General features: G+C 30.4%; 1 protein-coding gene and 1 pseudogene across 1 annotated transcript; one reads left to right on the top strand and one right to left on the bottom strand.

Moving 5' to 3' along the window:
- Positions 1-644: 644 nt before the first annotated feature.
- On the bottom strand, positions 645-4,701 carry LOC131652253 (subtilisin-like protease SBT1.7). The gene is made up of 2 exons (XM_058922061.1): positions 4,440-4,701; positions 645-3,179 (listed from the first exon to the last, which is right to left on the bottom strand). Exons 1-2 carry the CDS (start codon positions 4,467-4,469, stop codon positions 867-869), a joined length of 2,343 nt encoding a protein of 780 aa, XP_058778044.1. The 5' UTR covers positions 4,470-4,701; the 3' UTR covers positions 645-866.
- A 1,003-nt stretch (positions 4,702-5,704) lies between these two features.
- LOC131650170 (proline--tRNA ligase, cytoplasmic-like) lies at positions 5,705-15,859 on the top strand (annotated as a pseudogene).
- The last annotated feature ends 2,357 nt before the right edge of the window (positions 15,860-18,216 follow it).

The following is an 18,216-nucleotide window of genomic DNA, read 5'->3' as shown; positions in this document are numbered from 1 at the left end:
GTCCAAAAAAAGCGCTGTCGTAGGGTTTCCGTGTTGTAGTGTGTGTGTGTGTATATATATATATATATATATATATATATATATATATATATATATATATATATATATATATATATATATATATATATATATATATATATATATATATATATATATATATATATATATATATATATTGATTGGAATGTAATTGATTATCTATCATCGAGGTTTATGGTTTAGATTGAGCTCTTAATTCAACCTGAGTAGTCTCAAGTGATTCTTCTATGACTATATATGTTTCAATACGGACTAAATGGTGTTCCGTTCCGTATACTATTCAAATCGTAAAATATTTTGGCGACACTTCATGACTGGAGTAGCAGCTGCAGCTTCAGCGAATTTATTCATGTTCAACATTGAGTGATAAAAAACAATATAGAAAATCTAAAAACAATTCCTAAAACAATTCTCTGAGCAATTTTAGCAAGCAGCAAAACAGTAAGTATAACAATAAATATTTTATGTAAAAATCAGGGAGGAGAAAAATCACAAAGCCTCTCCCTAGGTCTGCATGCAAGAACAATGCCACATGCACCAACAAAAATGCAAGAGTTTAAAGCAAAATTAACCTTTCAAAACATGAGACAGTATAGAATTTTGGGATTGACCTCAACCTATGACAGTTAAACAACTTATGGGTTACTCCAAACACACATTTTATCTTAAATAAATATCACTGCTGCATAGAAATATGATAGGAACAAACAAGTAGTACCCTCCTATTACAAGATAATAAGGAAAAGTATCCTTTCTAATAAAGATGTCCAAATGCTACATAGGTTCCAAAGCATTTATTCAAACACATACAATCAAGCTTCATTCATTCAATCTGTTTTATGCTTTTTCCAACTGAATGTGATCGGACTTCTCACAACAGTATTTTCATTTGACCATTCTAAGCTTCCAAAACTATCTCTTTCTGAACTTGTTCTTGTACTAGTGAATGTAACAACATACGACTTTTTCTCATCCTTCTCGAACCTTAGCACTTGTGGCTCAACAGTCACATTCACAGCAGATGCATTTGATTGAACCGACACCTTATATGTTCCTGCTGCACCCACGTTCGTCAGAATACGCCTGTGTTTAACAACCTCCATCCTTTCTTCAAAGACCACAGCAAACGAAGGGTAATTGAGGTTTGTTACACTGTAATGTTTCTTTATGTCACAACTATACTTTCTTTGCACCACGGTTTCGATATCTGCAGCTGAGTAGTTCAATGCACAGAGGAAACTCAAATAATCATCAACTGTAAGATCATAGACAAGTCCGGGACGTAGTGCAAGAACAGGGTCCACGTGTCCAGCCCCAAAATCAAAGGGTGTCGCAGGCTTTTTGTTAAAGCCGTCCAACAGGGTCTTTCCATTCTTGTAAGCCGGATAAGCAGTCGTCATGAGTGCAGATCGAATGGCAGCGGGACTCCAATCTGGATGAATCGACATGATTAAAGCTGCTATCCCACTGACGTGAGGGCATGCCATGGATGTACCTGAGTAAACGTTAAAATCCGCGCGCCTAGAATCCCAATCCTCATTAGCAATACTATCATTCCTAGTAAATGCTGCTAAGATGTTAACACCTGGAGCAATTAAATCCGGCTTCAATATTTGCGGGGTTATTAAATTGGGGCCTCGTGAGCTAAACCCTGCAACAACAGGAGACACCTCAACCCCAAACTTTGTTCCTCCAGAAACAATTTTAGCCATTGATTTATTAGGATCAGAAGAAAACAAATATTTTTTTATGGCTTCACCATCTTTGAACTTGACAACTATTGTTGGCAAAACATGGGGTTCTGCCAACAACTCCTCTCCCTGTAAAGCAAGGTTGGCCAACACCATACCCAAAGCACCAAGTGATTTCACTGTATTTCCTTGCCCCGGAGCATTAGGGATTCCAGACTCACACATCACGATCTTCCCGGTTACTTTTTCTTTGGCCAGGCTACCCACCACACACTCGCTAGCTTTGTCTTCTTCATCATGATCAAGAAGGCTTGCATTCCCTGCATATATAAACGACACAGGAGTATCGGGTAAAGAACTACCATTGTAAAGAGACACTCCTGTATAACTTTGATTGTTTCCAAGAGTGATATATGCAGGGAAATCTCGGTCGATTGTGCTAGCACCCACTGTGGTAATCCAAGGTGCTACATTGGTCATAGAAGAAGATCCGGGACCAGAGTTTCCTCCTGCACAAGATACCATAATTCCATGCTCCATTGCTGCAAAGGCTCCTATTGCGATGATGTCCTCATAATAATCAAGTGATATAATTCCGAATGACAACGAAAGAATATTGACCTTGTCAGCAATAGCTTGATCAATTGCGGCTATAATATCAGACTCCAAAACATGACCACGTTCCCAGCCAACCTTGTATATAGCCACTCTGGCCCCAGGGGCCATCCCACGTGTTGTACCGGAAGCGTAACCAAAAAGGCTCGCATTTCCCACTGGAGACCCTACTGCCGTGCTAGCTGTGTGGGTTCCATGGCCATGATTGTCTCGTGGAGACCTAGTTTCCTTGGTTTCGTTGATCGGACGACCAACATCGGCCTCAAAACCCTTCAAAAAGAACCTGGCACCAATCAGCTTCTTGTTACAGCTTGAGATCGGGAAATCTATACTTGTTTCACAGAATCCTTTCCATGTGCTGGGAATGGCCCCGTATCCAGTATCATCAAAGCTCTTGCTTTCAGGCCAAACACCGGTGTCTATAACACCAACAATGATCTCCTCCATGCTTCTGTTTGACAATGCAGGGAACATGGCATGAATTCTTTCTAATCCAAGAAACTGTGGACTCCTAGTGGTAAAAAGCTGATACTTTTTATCCGATGAAATTTTCAGAATCCCAGTTTGGTTTGACAGCAGTTGCACTTCCTTGGCAGTTAAACTGGTAAAGAATCCATGAACAGCTGTGTCATAGCTGTAGAGAATTTGGGCGGAAGGAGAAACCGACCTCAGAGTGGATTGAAACCAGTGTGAATGGTGGGTGAATATGGATGGCATTTCCGATTTCGCCATATGAACAATATAGTTAGCCTTTTCCTTAGAAGGCGTGCAGACACCACCATAGACGAACAAAATCGTAAAAGCAATTATCACAGCAGATTTCTTCATACTGGCCTGAATTCATAGAAAATAGTATACAGATTTCATGAGTGATTAACGACAAAAGTCATTATGGCTTTAGACATTCTAATACACAGTGATAAACATAATAATAAATTTTAAAAAGTGAACATTAAATTTATTCGACAAAATTTTAATCTCTTACATTAATTAGTTTTATCCAAGTGAGTTCTAAATATACAAGTGATTCTATCTGTGTTATCAATTCCAAATGAATAAGAAATTCTATTGATCATAATTTATCATCACCTCCTAACACCAACTAATGTATACATATTAGTAAACTTCTTAAAACTTCTTTTTGATTTATATTCAAATACAAAGGTATAATATTTTTTTTAATCAAAACAGAGATGGTAAACTCATAGCAGTGACTCTCATACAAGTTCTAATAAATTGTACTGTACCTATCTTATAATGAAAATATGCTATATGAAAGTATACACAAATAATAAATAATTAAAAAGAAAACTGGCACTAAAAAAAGTAATCACCTCATAGAAGCTCCTCTTATGTCTATCATATTTTCTTTTTATATTAGATATATGTCTACTTGTCCATATAGCTTTTATTGAGTCATATAGAAAGTAAAGTCAACGGGCTCTCCTAGAAATTATATTTATGTTTCAGTGTAGTCTTATTATCTTTTGTGCCATTTCCTAGAAATTATGAGTATGTTTTGTCTAAAAATCCTCATAAGACACGGTCTAATCCTAAATAGATTTATGATTTTCCAAATTCAGTTTGAGTTGAATGATTTGGTTAAATTGCAATACTAGTCTAAATATTTTTCATTCAAGTGTACACTATATAGTAAGTTGAAAACAATTCTTAGGTCAGCTACATACAAAAAAGAATACAGTAAAAAAATACAAAAACTCTAACTCACAAGCATGCGTAAATATGTTGTAGCAAAGGTTGCTTCATGATAGTGGAATAAAGACTCATAGGTTCTTGAAAGTCGTCAAACCGTATAGTACCTTGGCTATCTTAATCGAGATGTTTGATGAATACATTTTTGGTGTCTTGGAAATTGTTTCAATCGCTCACAAACAAGCAGGGCTAGATACTTGTAAACTACACTACACCAACAGAGAGAACTAAAACCACATTGGATCTAATAAAATAGTAACCTAATGGTAGCTAACATGTTCAATGTGGGCAACAAGATGTCATTATACAATTAAAAAAAAGGATGGATGGATATATTTGAAAATGCCTCAAAATGAACAAAAAAGTCCAAGACACCAGTACCTTAGTTAGAAGCCTTATAATGTCGCTCATATTTTGACCTTCAAACTCGGCAAGATTTTCAACAGTTACGCCCTTCTTGACATCCTTCCAAGCTAACAAAAACAAGGAGCAATGAGAACTAATTAGTCACGTGCAATCAATTATTCTAAGTTTTTAGGTACCATTGAAGAAACTTGATAGGATGGATCATATTCATATTCTATGATGGTTTTTTTTAATAAAAAAGAGGATCCATAGATTTCTGTCATCATTAATCTTATCATCATATTGTTACTATTGATGGAAAAACAGTGTAGTACAACTAAGGTCTAAATCAATGAGCAATTATATCCAACTGACCAAATTAAGAAACTCCTTTCCTACTAAGTTTTCAAATCATTATTGTAATATATACCTTAATAGGAAATATAAATAAATTGTTTAGGTTTTATATGTGATAACAAATTAAAATTTATAAACATAATTATAATTATAATCAAAAATAAAAATATAAACACAATAATAAATTTTAAAAAATAAATATTAATTTTGTTCGACAGAGTTTTAAACTCTTACATTGGTTTTATCCAACTGAGTTCTATATCTTAAATTGATACTTTAACCAAACATAAAAACCTAAAAGTAATTCACCCTACACAAGTCCTAAGCTCTTATTCACTCAATAATTGATTCTATCGTACTGAGTTCAAAATCTTTAAGAGAATTTCTTCACCCACCTCCTAACCTTCTTGCCCACCCCTGGTGAATTTACAACATTACCCCTTGTTTCGGAAGTTCATTTCCGAAACGGTACTTTTTTTTGAAAAAAAGGTGTTTTCGGAAATGAACTTCCGAAAACGTGTTTTTTTTAATATAAAATATTGATTTCGGAGATGCATCTCCGAAATAAAGTTACATTTTCAGAAAATGTGGTGTTTCGGAAGTTCATCTCCGAACTCACCCCCCATGATGGAATTCGGAAATGAACCTCCGAATTTATGTCTGGACAGAAGAAAAATGAAAAACAACAACGATTCGCTTTATTTAATCGGGTGAAGATTACAACGATAATATTACTGAAAATTAAAGTTACATAATGTTGAACACGGGTAGGTGGGGATGAATCAACATTTTGATAACGTCGTCCGCCGATCTTTGAAGTTTGGCGTCCAACTCGATCGGGCCTTTCGAAGAAAATCGGTCGAACGTTGTCCACATAACCGCTAAATCTTCGTCGTTCTTGATCTCAAAAGGTGTGATCATTAACCCTCCCTCGTCGTTAAGCGATGGCGAGCGGTACTCGAGCTGACAGTTTGAAGAAACTACCTACGACATCAGGAAATAATGATATACTTCTGGCCGATAAGGAAGATGTTTTTATTCCAGATAACCTTCATATGAAGAAGCTTTTTGAGAGCGAGAAAGTTTTTGTATGGTATCCTAAGCATAACATGACACCATTGTTCAAGAGTAAACTATCTAATATTTACAGAAAAGTTGGTGCTAGAAATATCTCTGAGTCACTATCCAAAGAAGAATCATCTGTTGTGAATGATGATGTTGAACTCGAGCATGTTGATCCGAATAATATTCTCAACTTAAGGGGGTTGGTTAAGCTTATTCTTGGTTTTCTTGCATGTTGTAGCCTGAAAATGGAACAAAGTAAGAGACATGAAGCTGTTCAAAGTCTTGTCAACTTGAGTTTCCGCGAGACAAAGGAGCCAATCAATGTAAGCTATAGTTTATCATTATCATCAGGGGACGTCATTACAAAAAAATCAAACAAAGGGGTGCGCTGGGAAAGTCAAAGTTCTATGTTTATAATCCAGAAGATGGATAGTGTTCGCGGCGATGAAATCCAAGAATGTACATATTGATTTTAAAAGCGAAGAAATTGATTTTCTAATGGAATCCAAGAATCTACATATTGAGCATGAAGATGAGATGTTCCTCAACTCTGCCTTCTCTTCTGGCTAACTCTATTGCCGCTGCTTACTGGTTTTTCTGTTTGAATATGCTTTTCGGAAGTTCATCTCCGAAGACACCCCCCATGAGGTGTTTTCGGAGATGCACTTCCGAATTATGGAATTTTTTTTAAAAAAAAAAGCGCTTCGGAAGTTCATTTCCGAAGCAGGGGTATATTGGGATTTTCGCTGGGGTGACCCCATAGGGAGGTGGCTAAAGAAATTTTCATCTTTAAATGATCATGTTCGATTGAGTTCTAAATCCTAACATTAATTTTATCTAATTTAGTTCTAAATTTAAAAGTGATTTTATCTAAGTTATATTCTTGATCAAATTCTAACCCCAACACTGAGGGCCAGTTTATTCCACAATTACGTTTACCAAAATCAAAACAATATTCATTCAAATGGTAAGAGTAAATAAATCAACAAATAAATTCACATTAATTGCATAAAACAAACTCATATTAATAGCATAAAACAAAAAGAGAAAAAAAAAACTCATCACCAAGACGAAAATAAAACAATGATATTACAAACAAAAAAATTTATTTTATGTGAAAAATCGACTAAAAAAATGTAAACACGATAAAAAAGGTGATTCTATATCAAAATTGACTTTAAATCATCTCTTTATTAGACGATGAAGAAGGAAAAATACTATTTTTTTAATTCAAAATCTCATTATATTGATAAATTATTGTTACATTGAATTTTTAATTTACTCAAATATAATATTTATTAAGAGATGAAAAAATGTATTGCATTGATACCTATGGATCCCAAGAATCGCAAACTGGGAGATAAAATCTTACATGACCCTGATTGTGTAATATTCCAATTGCAATTAGATCTACAAGTTGATAGATCTAGGGGTGTAATCGGATTGGTTTATATTGGTTTTAGGCAAAAAAAAAAAGGGTTTGAATCGATGATATTTTTATCGGTTTGATTTGATTCGGTTTTTAATATTTTTCAAAAATGGAACTAAACCAGACTAACTGGTTTGACTCGGTTTGATTTGTTTTGGTTGATCGGTTTACAATATTTATTTTTTAAAATATTATATTCTCCACTATCATAATTTTTGGTGTATTTTATGCTATTAGTTTTTAAAATAATACATTTCATTTCATTTATTTAATGCTAAATTTTTTCAAACAAATTACAATTTGCTCTTAATCCATACGAAACAGTCACATGATTTTTATTGCATAATAAAATAAGTATACTATCAAATATAAAAGTTAACACTTGACATTCAAATGTTGGAAAGAGATTTCAAAGCTTAACAAATAAAATACAACAAAACACACGTCAATTAACATGTTTGACACCTCAAACACGCATCAAAACTATTTTGTAACAAGACTAGAAAGAATTTTGTTGAAGAAGAAAAAACAAAAAAGAAAAAACAAAATATGTTAAAATTAACGAAGAAAACTTCAACACGAAGAATGCGATCATAACATATTAGAATGATGGTAGTGAGTGGAACAACGAATGCGAGGAGTAAGAGCAGGAGTTTAGTGAAAAGATTTTTTTTTGTGTTGGTTTCTACTTTCTATGTTTTAGAGTTCGGTTCACGATGTGTATTTTGCTGAATGAAATAAAGTGTAAACAAATATGGATAATGATTGAACCGATAAAAAATTTAAGTTTAATAATAATTGGAATAAAATATTTAGAGCGTCAATATTTTCATTGGTTCGGTTCATCGATTTGGCGGTTTTTAAAAATTAAAACCGAGAACCGAACCAAACCACATCGATTTTTATTGGTTTGGTTCGGTTTTAAAACCAAACCAATAACAATCAGTTTTATTTTGGTTTGATTTGAATTGTTAGTTTAATTGGATTTTTCTGATCCTCTTAACACCCCTAAATAGTTCTCTATCAACTCTGTATATAACATAATAATGTGTTTCACTATTCCATCGAAATTCACAGGGGTAATATCTTCCATCAACTTTAAAACTAGTATTCCAACCAAAAGTAGCACCAGGTTTAAGAATATAAACTCCAAGATCATAACTCCCCGGATCTCCCGATCTGAATGGTTAAATCTAAGTTTCCTTTAACATTCACATGTGTTCAAACAATATCATCAACACACATAACAACATCAACACACAATAACATCAACTTTGAGATGAAATGTGACATTGTGATTTCAATTTAATTTAATTTTTCTTATGGAAATGAATAGACAAAGGTTAAAGGTTAAAATGAAAGAGAGATATATATTTATAGGAAAATTTAGCATATCAATATTTACTTATTAAATCTACTATAAAATTTATAAAATATGTTTTAAAATATTGGAGAATAAAAATTAAAAGCCACAGTGTTTAACCCAATCCAACTATAATAAGTTTTTATTAAATTTTTTTTATCACAATTGACACTTTAATAAAATGAGGGCGGGGTTGGACGGACATAGTTTAGAATGCGGATCTAAAACTTTGACTCACCCTATAAAAAGTGAAGACGAGCGGAGTATATCTGCTGACTATGAACCTTTTAGGTCTAGTTTTTTTATATATAAATACTTAGTGCTCGCAAAAACTTAAAAAAAAAACATAGTAGGGCAGGACGACTGGTTACAAGTCTAAAATGTTGATCCGTCCCACAGAAAAGAAAAAAAAGGTAAAACGAACATTTTTAACGGGCGGAACTATTTTGTCACCCTAATATAAAATAATTAATGACCATTTATTATAAAATATAAAGTAATAGCAACTTTAACTCAATGTCTCATTATGTTTGCCAAAATTATTCATGCTATCTCTAACGTCAAATTAATTTATTATAATAAAACTTATTTAATATACTGTCACAGTTATAATTATGCACCTCTATATCATAAACTTATTTAATTAAAATAATAATTTTAATAATAATAGAAAATGTGTAAATTTATTATTTAGTATTCAGGTCTCAGTCTAATATTTATCTAATTCCTATGGAAGATAGCCTGACTATCCTATCTTATCTTAAACTTTATCAATCCTCAAATTAAAAATCTATATGCATGCTTAAAATCTCTTGAGCATTTCTTTGGGTTCAGCTATAGATGCATGCTTAAAAGCTTTTGAGTTTCTTTTGGTTCCGGTTTCCACTACCACTAGTGTTAATTGGATCCATGTATAAGAGATTGATAACATCTCCTAATCTTTTCTATCACAATTAGTAGTTTCTCATATGTAGGTTCTGTAAATGGTTTTGGAATAAAGACCTACTCGAAGATTTCCTTCTATAAGTGACTACATAAGTGACTACATGTGTTAATTCTAGTAATGTTTGTTCTACAATACCTAAAATTAATTTCTAATACTTTTTTTATGTGAACCACATGTTAGTAGAACAAAAGTCCTAGTAAGAAAGGTTCACACTTCAATCAAATTAGGGTAAAGATGTGTTAATTTGAATTCTTTGTTGGCTATCATGGTATGTGTGCTTATTTCTTTATCCTTATCTAGTGGGATACCCGTGCATCTGCATGGGTACTCGTGTTGTGCGCGCATTTGTTTTTCACAACGAAATAAAAAATATATTTAACTGTAAAAAAATGCCGTGTTTAATTTCAATGAAAATTAGGTGGAAAAGCATTTTATATATATTAAATTACAATTACGTAAACATGATCGCAACTTAGATATTGAGAACTTAGGTGTAATTTTTTGAACAAAGAGCAATTGAGTCTTTTTCAGATACATTTCTTTTCTTATTTGATAGATGCATAGGGGCTATAAATGTCATCGGAAAAAGACAAATTTTCAAATCAACTTTTTTCTCAATATCATTTTTTATTAGTGTTTTTCGGCTACCACTTTGAAAGATAAGTTTGAACCACTTAGCATATTGCATCTCTTTACTATAACTATTTGAAATTGCATATTGATTAAGGACAACTTTAGTACGTTCATTTTTTTTCATCTGATAAGATATACTCATAGATATGCTAAGAGAGAAATAAATTCAAATAAAACTTTAATTTATTGTACACCATCAAATCAGAGAGAAATGGATTCAAATAGAGTATATAAAGGTTCAATTGATAATTAAAATTTGAACTAAATTTTTTTTATATTGAGCCCGTTCCATTTATAGCAGTAATAACAATATTATATTAAGATTCAAATAGAGTATTTTATAACAATAAACTGTTATAAAATATTATATTGATAATTAAAAATATTACACAAATATTTAGAATTAATATGTAGCTTCAAAAAACAATTACCTATATAATATTGTTTAAAAAAAAGAGATACTAAAAAAAGTTGTATGAATAGTTTTGTTGTCTTGCTCAAAGTACTTTGCAGAAGATAAAATATCAACACCAAATTTACAAAAGAAATACTCTTTGGAGACAATCCCATAGAAATGAATAATATAAAAGTATCTATTTATAAATATTATGAATTAGAGATCTATTTAAACATTTATATAATAAATACATATTAGATGTGAAATACATATTTATAGAGATCTCTAATACATAATATTTATTAAATGTGAAATACATATTTAAATAGATCTCTAATTCATTTCATGAAAATTAACAACCTTATTAAAATACTGTAATATACATAAAGGAAGCAAACATTGATTCAATTGAAGCATGTAGTCCAGTGGTAGGGCCGCCTCCATTAGGCCTAATATCCAGGATTCAACAAATATTTGAACTTTGGTATTTATAAACCTTTTAACAAATAATAAAATAATAATAAAAAATATCACATGAAATTAATAAAATAAAAATTAATAAAAAATGTCAACTAAGTTACCATGTCACTAAAACTAATATAAAAAATTAAAAAATATATACGTCAGGGAGCGAATCGAAATATTTTTTTTACAAATTTTTTTCAAAACTTGTTTATATGGCAAGAGGACAAAATATATATTAACCCTTTAATATATTAAAAAATTTATTTTAAAATATTAAACAAATATTCTAGAAACTCATTTTTCATTAAAACAATTGAGTACCGTACAAAGACGGAAAAATAAAATACACCATATAAAGACGAAAAATCAAAACAAACAACGATGTACTAAAATGATGAAATAAAAGAAAAACAAAAAAATATTAATTTATGTAAAAATCACTTATTTAACTAATAGAAAAAGATTAAAAAAAAAACAATTTGAAAGGGTGATTTTGGATGATCTTAAATCACCCCTCTCTTAAGAGATAAAAGAAAGTATATGTAGAAAGGTTTCTTTTCTCAAATTTACCCAGTGATTGACGTCAAGATATAACAATCCATTATTCTCTGTGTTACCAACCTTCATAATTCTAAATAAATTTAATTTAGCATATATTACTCAATAAAAATAAAAAACAACAAAATAAAGAAAAACACTAAAGTGACCACCGACCATGAAACAACCAGACAAAAAAACCTTGTATCAACAAAAACAACCGGCAAAGAACATATCCAAGATAAGATAATAAAAAATACACATGATTCTAAATACCCTCAAGAACATTTATTAATATGATGAGGTATGAATTACATTATTAATTACCGAGTCCAAGAGTGACATTCAACAGAACCGGAAGATAGAATCTTACATGGTCCTGATTCTGTTACATACCAATTACACTGAATAGTATCTGTTTCAATATTATAGTACATATGCACAGTTTCATTCCATTTGAAGAGACATCTGTATATTTGATCAGTAAAAGAAGGCATAATATGCCAACCAAAACTAGATCCATGATGAAGAAGATGAGTTAAAGAGATTTTTTTTTTTTTTTTAGATAAAAGGGTAATATATATAAAAAAAAAGAATGATACACAAAAAGGTAGGGGACTAGGCCAAAACTCACTCGAAAGTATCTAAACCTGTAAATAGGCAAACCAAACCTATTTTTTACATAGTCATTTCTAATATAGCGGGTAAGGAGTCAAAAAGAGTGAAAGAATTTGATGTGCTGCCTAAATTAGCAAAAAAATCCGCACAGCTATTACCTTCCCTACAGATGTGAGAAATAATGAAGTTAGAATCTAACACGAACATAAGTTCTCCGGAGAGAAGGCCTTTACCACCACAGAAGAGTCAGACTCCATCCAAAGATTAGTCCAATCTCTATCTTTAGCCAATTCAATACCACGTAAGACTCCACAAAATTCCGCCAAAAGAGAGGAAATCCAACTAAGAGGCTTAGCAAAGGCCAAACAAAAATCTCCCAAGCAATTTCGGAAAATGCCACCACAACCGGAGGACGGAGTATTATGAACAAAAAACCATCCACATTGCATTTCATCCAATTAACAGAGGATTCCAAAAATTTCCCTAAGTAAAAGAGCTTTAGGTGGATTAATTCTGATTTGAAATGCTTTTAGGATATCAAAATAAACACAGTGTGCACGGATAGCAAAATAAACACACATAACATGAGGATTTTCTTAATAAACTGAGACATTGTATATGAATGTTTAACGGATTGTTAAAACTAGAATCACATATTTATAGGTGGGTTTTGGGAAATATTAGATTAATATTAAAATTAGAATTATATATTTATTTATAGGTGGATTTTGAGAAATGATATATTTTATTAAAATATATTATTGTCACTTTATTAATACATCAATTATTCATTCAATCTTATTAATTAAAGTTGTTAAGTCATTGAAGTATATTTTGAAGTCAAAATTAGAGTTATTTAAGTAATTTCATTTATTAATATTTATTTATTATTATGAATCAATATTATTTTGTTTATTATTTACTTTTTTTAATTATTTTAATCAATAAAAAATTTCCATTAACTTTTAATAACTAACCACTAAATACCTTCAATAATCTTATTAATTAAAGTTGTTAAGTTTTAGAACCAAAATTATGGTTATTTAAGTAATTTTATTTATTAATATTTATTTATTATTATTAATCAATATTTTTTGTTTATTATTTACTTATTTAATTATTATAATCAATAAAGGAATTTCATTAATTTTTAATAACTAACCACTATATAACTCCAATCTAATCTAATTAATTAAAGTTGTTAAGTAGTATATTTTAGAGCCAAAATTAGGGTTATTTAAATAATTTCTTTTAACCGATCGTTAGTTGGTCCAGTGGTGATTGACGCTAGATTTGGTAGGGAGAACCACGGTTCGATCCCCCACAACTCCGATCGGGAGGGGGATGAAACTACTTGATGCCAGAACTCGCCCCCGAACCGGACTAAACCGAACCGGTGCTATAAAGCAAAAAAAAAAAAAAATTCATTTATCAATATTTATTTATTATTATTAATTAATATTTTGTAGACCATAAAGAACAAATAGAGAAGATGGAGGAGAAGGAGGGTCTACAGAATGAACAATAAGAGAAGGAGAAGAAAGAGGTCAAAGAGAAGGCGCATGAAAATATAATTAACGCCAATGAAGAAGACACATAACATGAAAATGAAGTTGAAACAGGTTCACATGTTGAAGACAATACTGTGGCAAGTAATCATAATAAAACTGAAGTTCTCTGGTTTGTCAGGTTGATTGCATAATCAGAATAAGCAATTTTTCTACTTATTCTGTGTATCTCAACTTAACTACCCCTCTAACTTTTTTATCTCATTTGTGTTGACTCAGTCTCAACTCTCACTCCATGTGTCACCGACAATTTCTGCTCTCTATCATAAGGATCTAAATCTTCCTTCATTTTTTTGGCCTCATTAGACATTTTTTGTTTTGATTGTTGAATCGTTTTTTGTAGTAATGGATTCCAAAAACTGAAGAAGATTAAGGATTCGAGTAGGCAGAGCAGGGAATTGGAAGAACTGACAGAGAAAATGCGAGATAGTAAAGGGTAATGACATAACCATTCCGGTTTTTTTGTATTGCAGTGTTATTGAATATATGGACATTCTTTTATTTGACTCTTCTTTATTGGTAATTTAAAGATATACACATAGATATGTGACTACTGATATGCTCTGCATCGTGAGTTTCTATGGCAAGAAGGACACGCTGCTTTTGCAACAAAGGAGGAATGGGATACAGAGGTATTCCATCAAATAGTTATTTTAGGAAATTATTTTTTGTTTGTTCATTTGTATTATCTGCAGTAATTTTTTGTAGTGCTTAAATTAACTATTATTTTCCAATTGCCTCACGGGCATACATTTTGCTAACACTTAACATGTTTATTTTTCCACCCACTTTCACAGATTTTCTATCTTTTGAAAGTTCAATTTATAAAATATTCTAAACTATTTATGGTTTCAGGTTCTTGAGATTTTGGAATTATATAAGCATGTATACCAAAAGTATTCAACAGTTCTGTAAAGGTGTGTCTCTGACATTCTTATGCTGACATGGATAAGTTTTTTGTAATACTAACACTTAGAAAGTTTATATAATTTTGATGTTCAATCTTCCTAGGCATTTATTCCAAACACTAGCCGTGGCATACAAGGTGTAACTTCTCATTGTTTAAGACAAAATTTGCTAAAACATTTGAGATAAACTATGAAAATTAGAAGGGAGAGAGAGAGAGAGAGCAATGGCCTGGCAGAACTATTGGGCCTATAGTACTCGATCAGTAAGCTCTAATTTTTTCAACATGCATCATACATGCCTTGGAAAATTTGCTTACATATGATCATTGGTGTTTCTTTATACTTTTTTAACAGATTGGTGTGATGGTTCATGGTGACGACAAGGGATTGGTGATGCCTCTTAAAGTATCATCAATTCAAGTCATTGTGATTCCTGTGCCTTACAAAGATGCTGATACTCAAGGAATCCTTGATGCCTATTCTGCAACTGTGGACGCGTTGTTGGAAGCAGGAAATCGCGTGGAATCAGATGTTAGAGATAACTATTCTCCTGGATGGAAGTATTCTCAGTGGGGAATGAAAGGTGTTCCTTTAAGGATAGAAATTGGGCCAAAGAACTTAGCAAATACGCAGGGGATTAATGCTGGCCTTTTGCACTAATTTGCAAGAATGCCATTTTGCTTCTACTGTCTATTATTCAACAAAATGAAACAACAAATAAATCTACTCTATTTTTCACAGGTTTGTGTTGTTCGGCGTGATAGTGGAGCAAAGATTGACATTACTAATGTTGATTTGGTTGAGGAAATAAAAAAATTTCTTGATAATATTCAACAAAATCGGTTTGATGTTGCAAAACAAAAACAGGATGAATGTTTTCAGGTCATACATACATGGGAGGAGTTTATTGAAGCTTTGAATAATAAAAAGATGATCTTAGCTCCTTGGTATGATGAGAAGGTATGAATTGTGTATTTTTTTAGAGAGATTAATTACTATGCACTTCTCTGTGGAAAGAGCATTACACGGTCGGTGTATCACAGTCATTCATAGTTGATACTTTAGATGTAAGTAAAGTATGTGGCAGTGTAAAATATCTTTACACTACGAGTGCATATCAATTTATTCATATTTTTGTACAATTATTACGATAATCCAGGTTTAATGATAGCATGTTTGCCAGGTTTTGTTATTTTTGGCATTTTGCTTTTGTAGTCTAAGCCTCTTTATAACTGGTGTCTCTCTCCAATTGAGGCCAGTTTTGATATATTTAGGGCAGATGCATTTTTTGTCTTGAACTAATACCTATAAACTATCAAAACTGACCTTACCAGTTGGTAAATGGTAAGTAAACCCCTGCTATTCTAATCGCCTTGTCTGTGTATTGGTTCATGTATAAGGTGTTTCATTACCAGTTACAAAAAATAAAACTAAAACATACTATTGGTTATCCAAATATTTTTATAAATAATCTCAAAACAAATATACTATTACATACTAAAAAATATATGCAAAATGTACCGTTCATCCAAATATTTATATATATAAAATAAATAAATAAATAAATAAATAAATATATATATATATATATATATATATATATATATATATATATATATATATATATATATGACGAGGGTTATATTGACTTCAAGAGTAAGTGATAATAATTTACTCCACATCTTGACCATTAATTATTTTCAATCTAATGGTTAAAAATAATAAGTCATTAAATGCGGAAAGAGAAAATTATTCCTTATTATTTTTAACCATTAGATTGAAAATAATTAATGGTCAAGATGTGGAGTAAATTATTATCACTTACTCTTGGAGTCAATATAACCCTCCTATATATATATATATATATATATATATATATATATATATATATATATATATATATATATATATATATATATATATATATATATATATATATATATATATATATATATATATATATATATATATATATATATATGAGGAGGGATATATTTACTCCAAGAGTAAGTGTCGAAGACTTACTCCAAATATTAACCATTGATTATCATTGATCTAACGGCTTTAATTAATTTTTTATGTAGAAAAATATTTCTAAAAATAATTAGATTAAATGATCAATTAAAGCCGTTAGATCAATGATAATCAATGGTTAAGATTTGGAGTAAGTCTTCTACACTTACTCTTGGAGTAAATATATCCCTCCTCTATATATATATATATATATATATATATATATATATATATATATATATATATATATATATATATATATATATATATATATATATATATATTAAAATAATTTTTTTAAATAATAAACTTTTTTAGTTAAGAACTTTTAATTTTTTTTAAAAACAAATGCGCGTACCAGATCAATACCCGTGCGAACGCACGGGTATGCCAGTAGTTTATTTAGTAAAAACTCTCTTTTTATTACTCTACATGCTAATTCTTTAATTGTTAAATAAAATAATTTTACTCTATTAATTTATCTATAATTAATTAATTTATATATAATCAATTGATTTTGAAGTCCCACTAAAACATTAAACAATTTAGATATAACTATACCATAACCCATTAAGACAAATAAAAAAGTAACCACCACGATGAAAAATATCGACTTCCTATCCCATCCACCTTCTATTACAAATCACACTGCATTATTGAACCATAATAACATATTTTTCATAATAAATTCAAACAAAAATGCATAATATATAATGTGTTAGTTTAGTGAATTTCTAGTTTAGTTGTCCCGCTACTAAACCACGTGATGGAAGTTTTTTTCTCTTAACTTGCATATTTTCTTTCTTCATTGCATAAGAAAGAAAAGGTATTTTTTAGCTATGTAGTTCAAATTTTCTTCTTCAATTATTTGTTTATATTTTATTAATTATATTATTTATTTTCAATGATTTTATAATATTTTCATTAACTTTTCTATGAATTTCGTTTTTTTATGAATCAACGTCTCATGATGTAAATATTGTACAAGAAATAAAGGTCTTTTATAATCATGTTGTTCAAATTTTCTTCTTCAATAGTTTGTTTATGTTTTTCTATTTATGCTATAATATCTTTTATGTTATTGTTATTATAATAGTTGAATATGAGTTTTTCAAAACTCTATCCTTGATTTTTTTAAGTGTATTTTTATTAATTTTATAGTACATTCATTAACTTTTCTATGTGTTTTATTTTTTCAGTAATCAACATGTCCTAATGAAAAAATTGCACAAGAAATAAAGGTATTATAGTTATGTTTCAATAGTTTGTTTTATTTTTTATTTATATTTATTTTCACTTATGCGATAATTCTTTTATGCTATTTTTATTATAATATTTGAATATGAGTTTTTCAAAACTCTATCCTTGATTTTTTAGGGTGTGTTTTATTTATAACTGAAAATGAATGATAGTTGAGATTTACGTGTTATAAATTAATAATTTAGTTATTAATTAATTAATTAATAATTACTTATTAGTTAATTCATTATTAAATTAAAATAATATTTATATTA

This window comes from Vicia villosa, linkage group LG2 (genome assembly GCF_029867415.1).
Source record: "Vicia villosa cultivar HV-30 ecotype Madison, WI linkage group LG2, Vvil1.0, whole genome shotgun sequence".
Lineage (NCBI taxonomy): Eukaryota > Viridiplantae > Streptophyta > Magnoliopsida > Fabales > Fabaceae > Vicia > Vicia villosa.
Note: the sequence above shows the minus strand (reverse complement) of the source record. Positions and strands in the feature narration are given on the sequence as shown.

Excerpts from the sequence above, each read along its gene's own strand:
- LOC131652253 (XM_058922061.1), bottom strand. The coding sequence starts at position 4,469 with ATGAGCGACATTATAAGGCTTCTAACTAAG. Across the intron at positions 3,180-4,439 it reads TTATAAGGCTTCTAACTAAG|GCCAGTATGAAGAAATCTGC; the intron begins GTACTGGTGTCT and ends CTATGAATTCAG.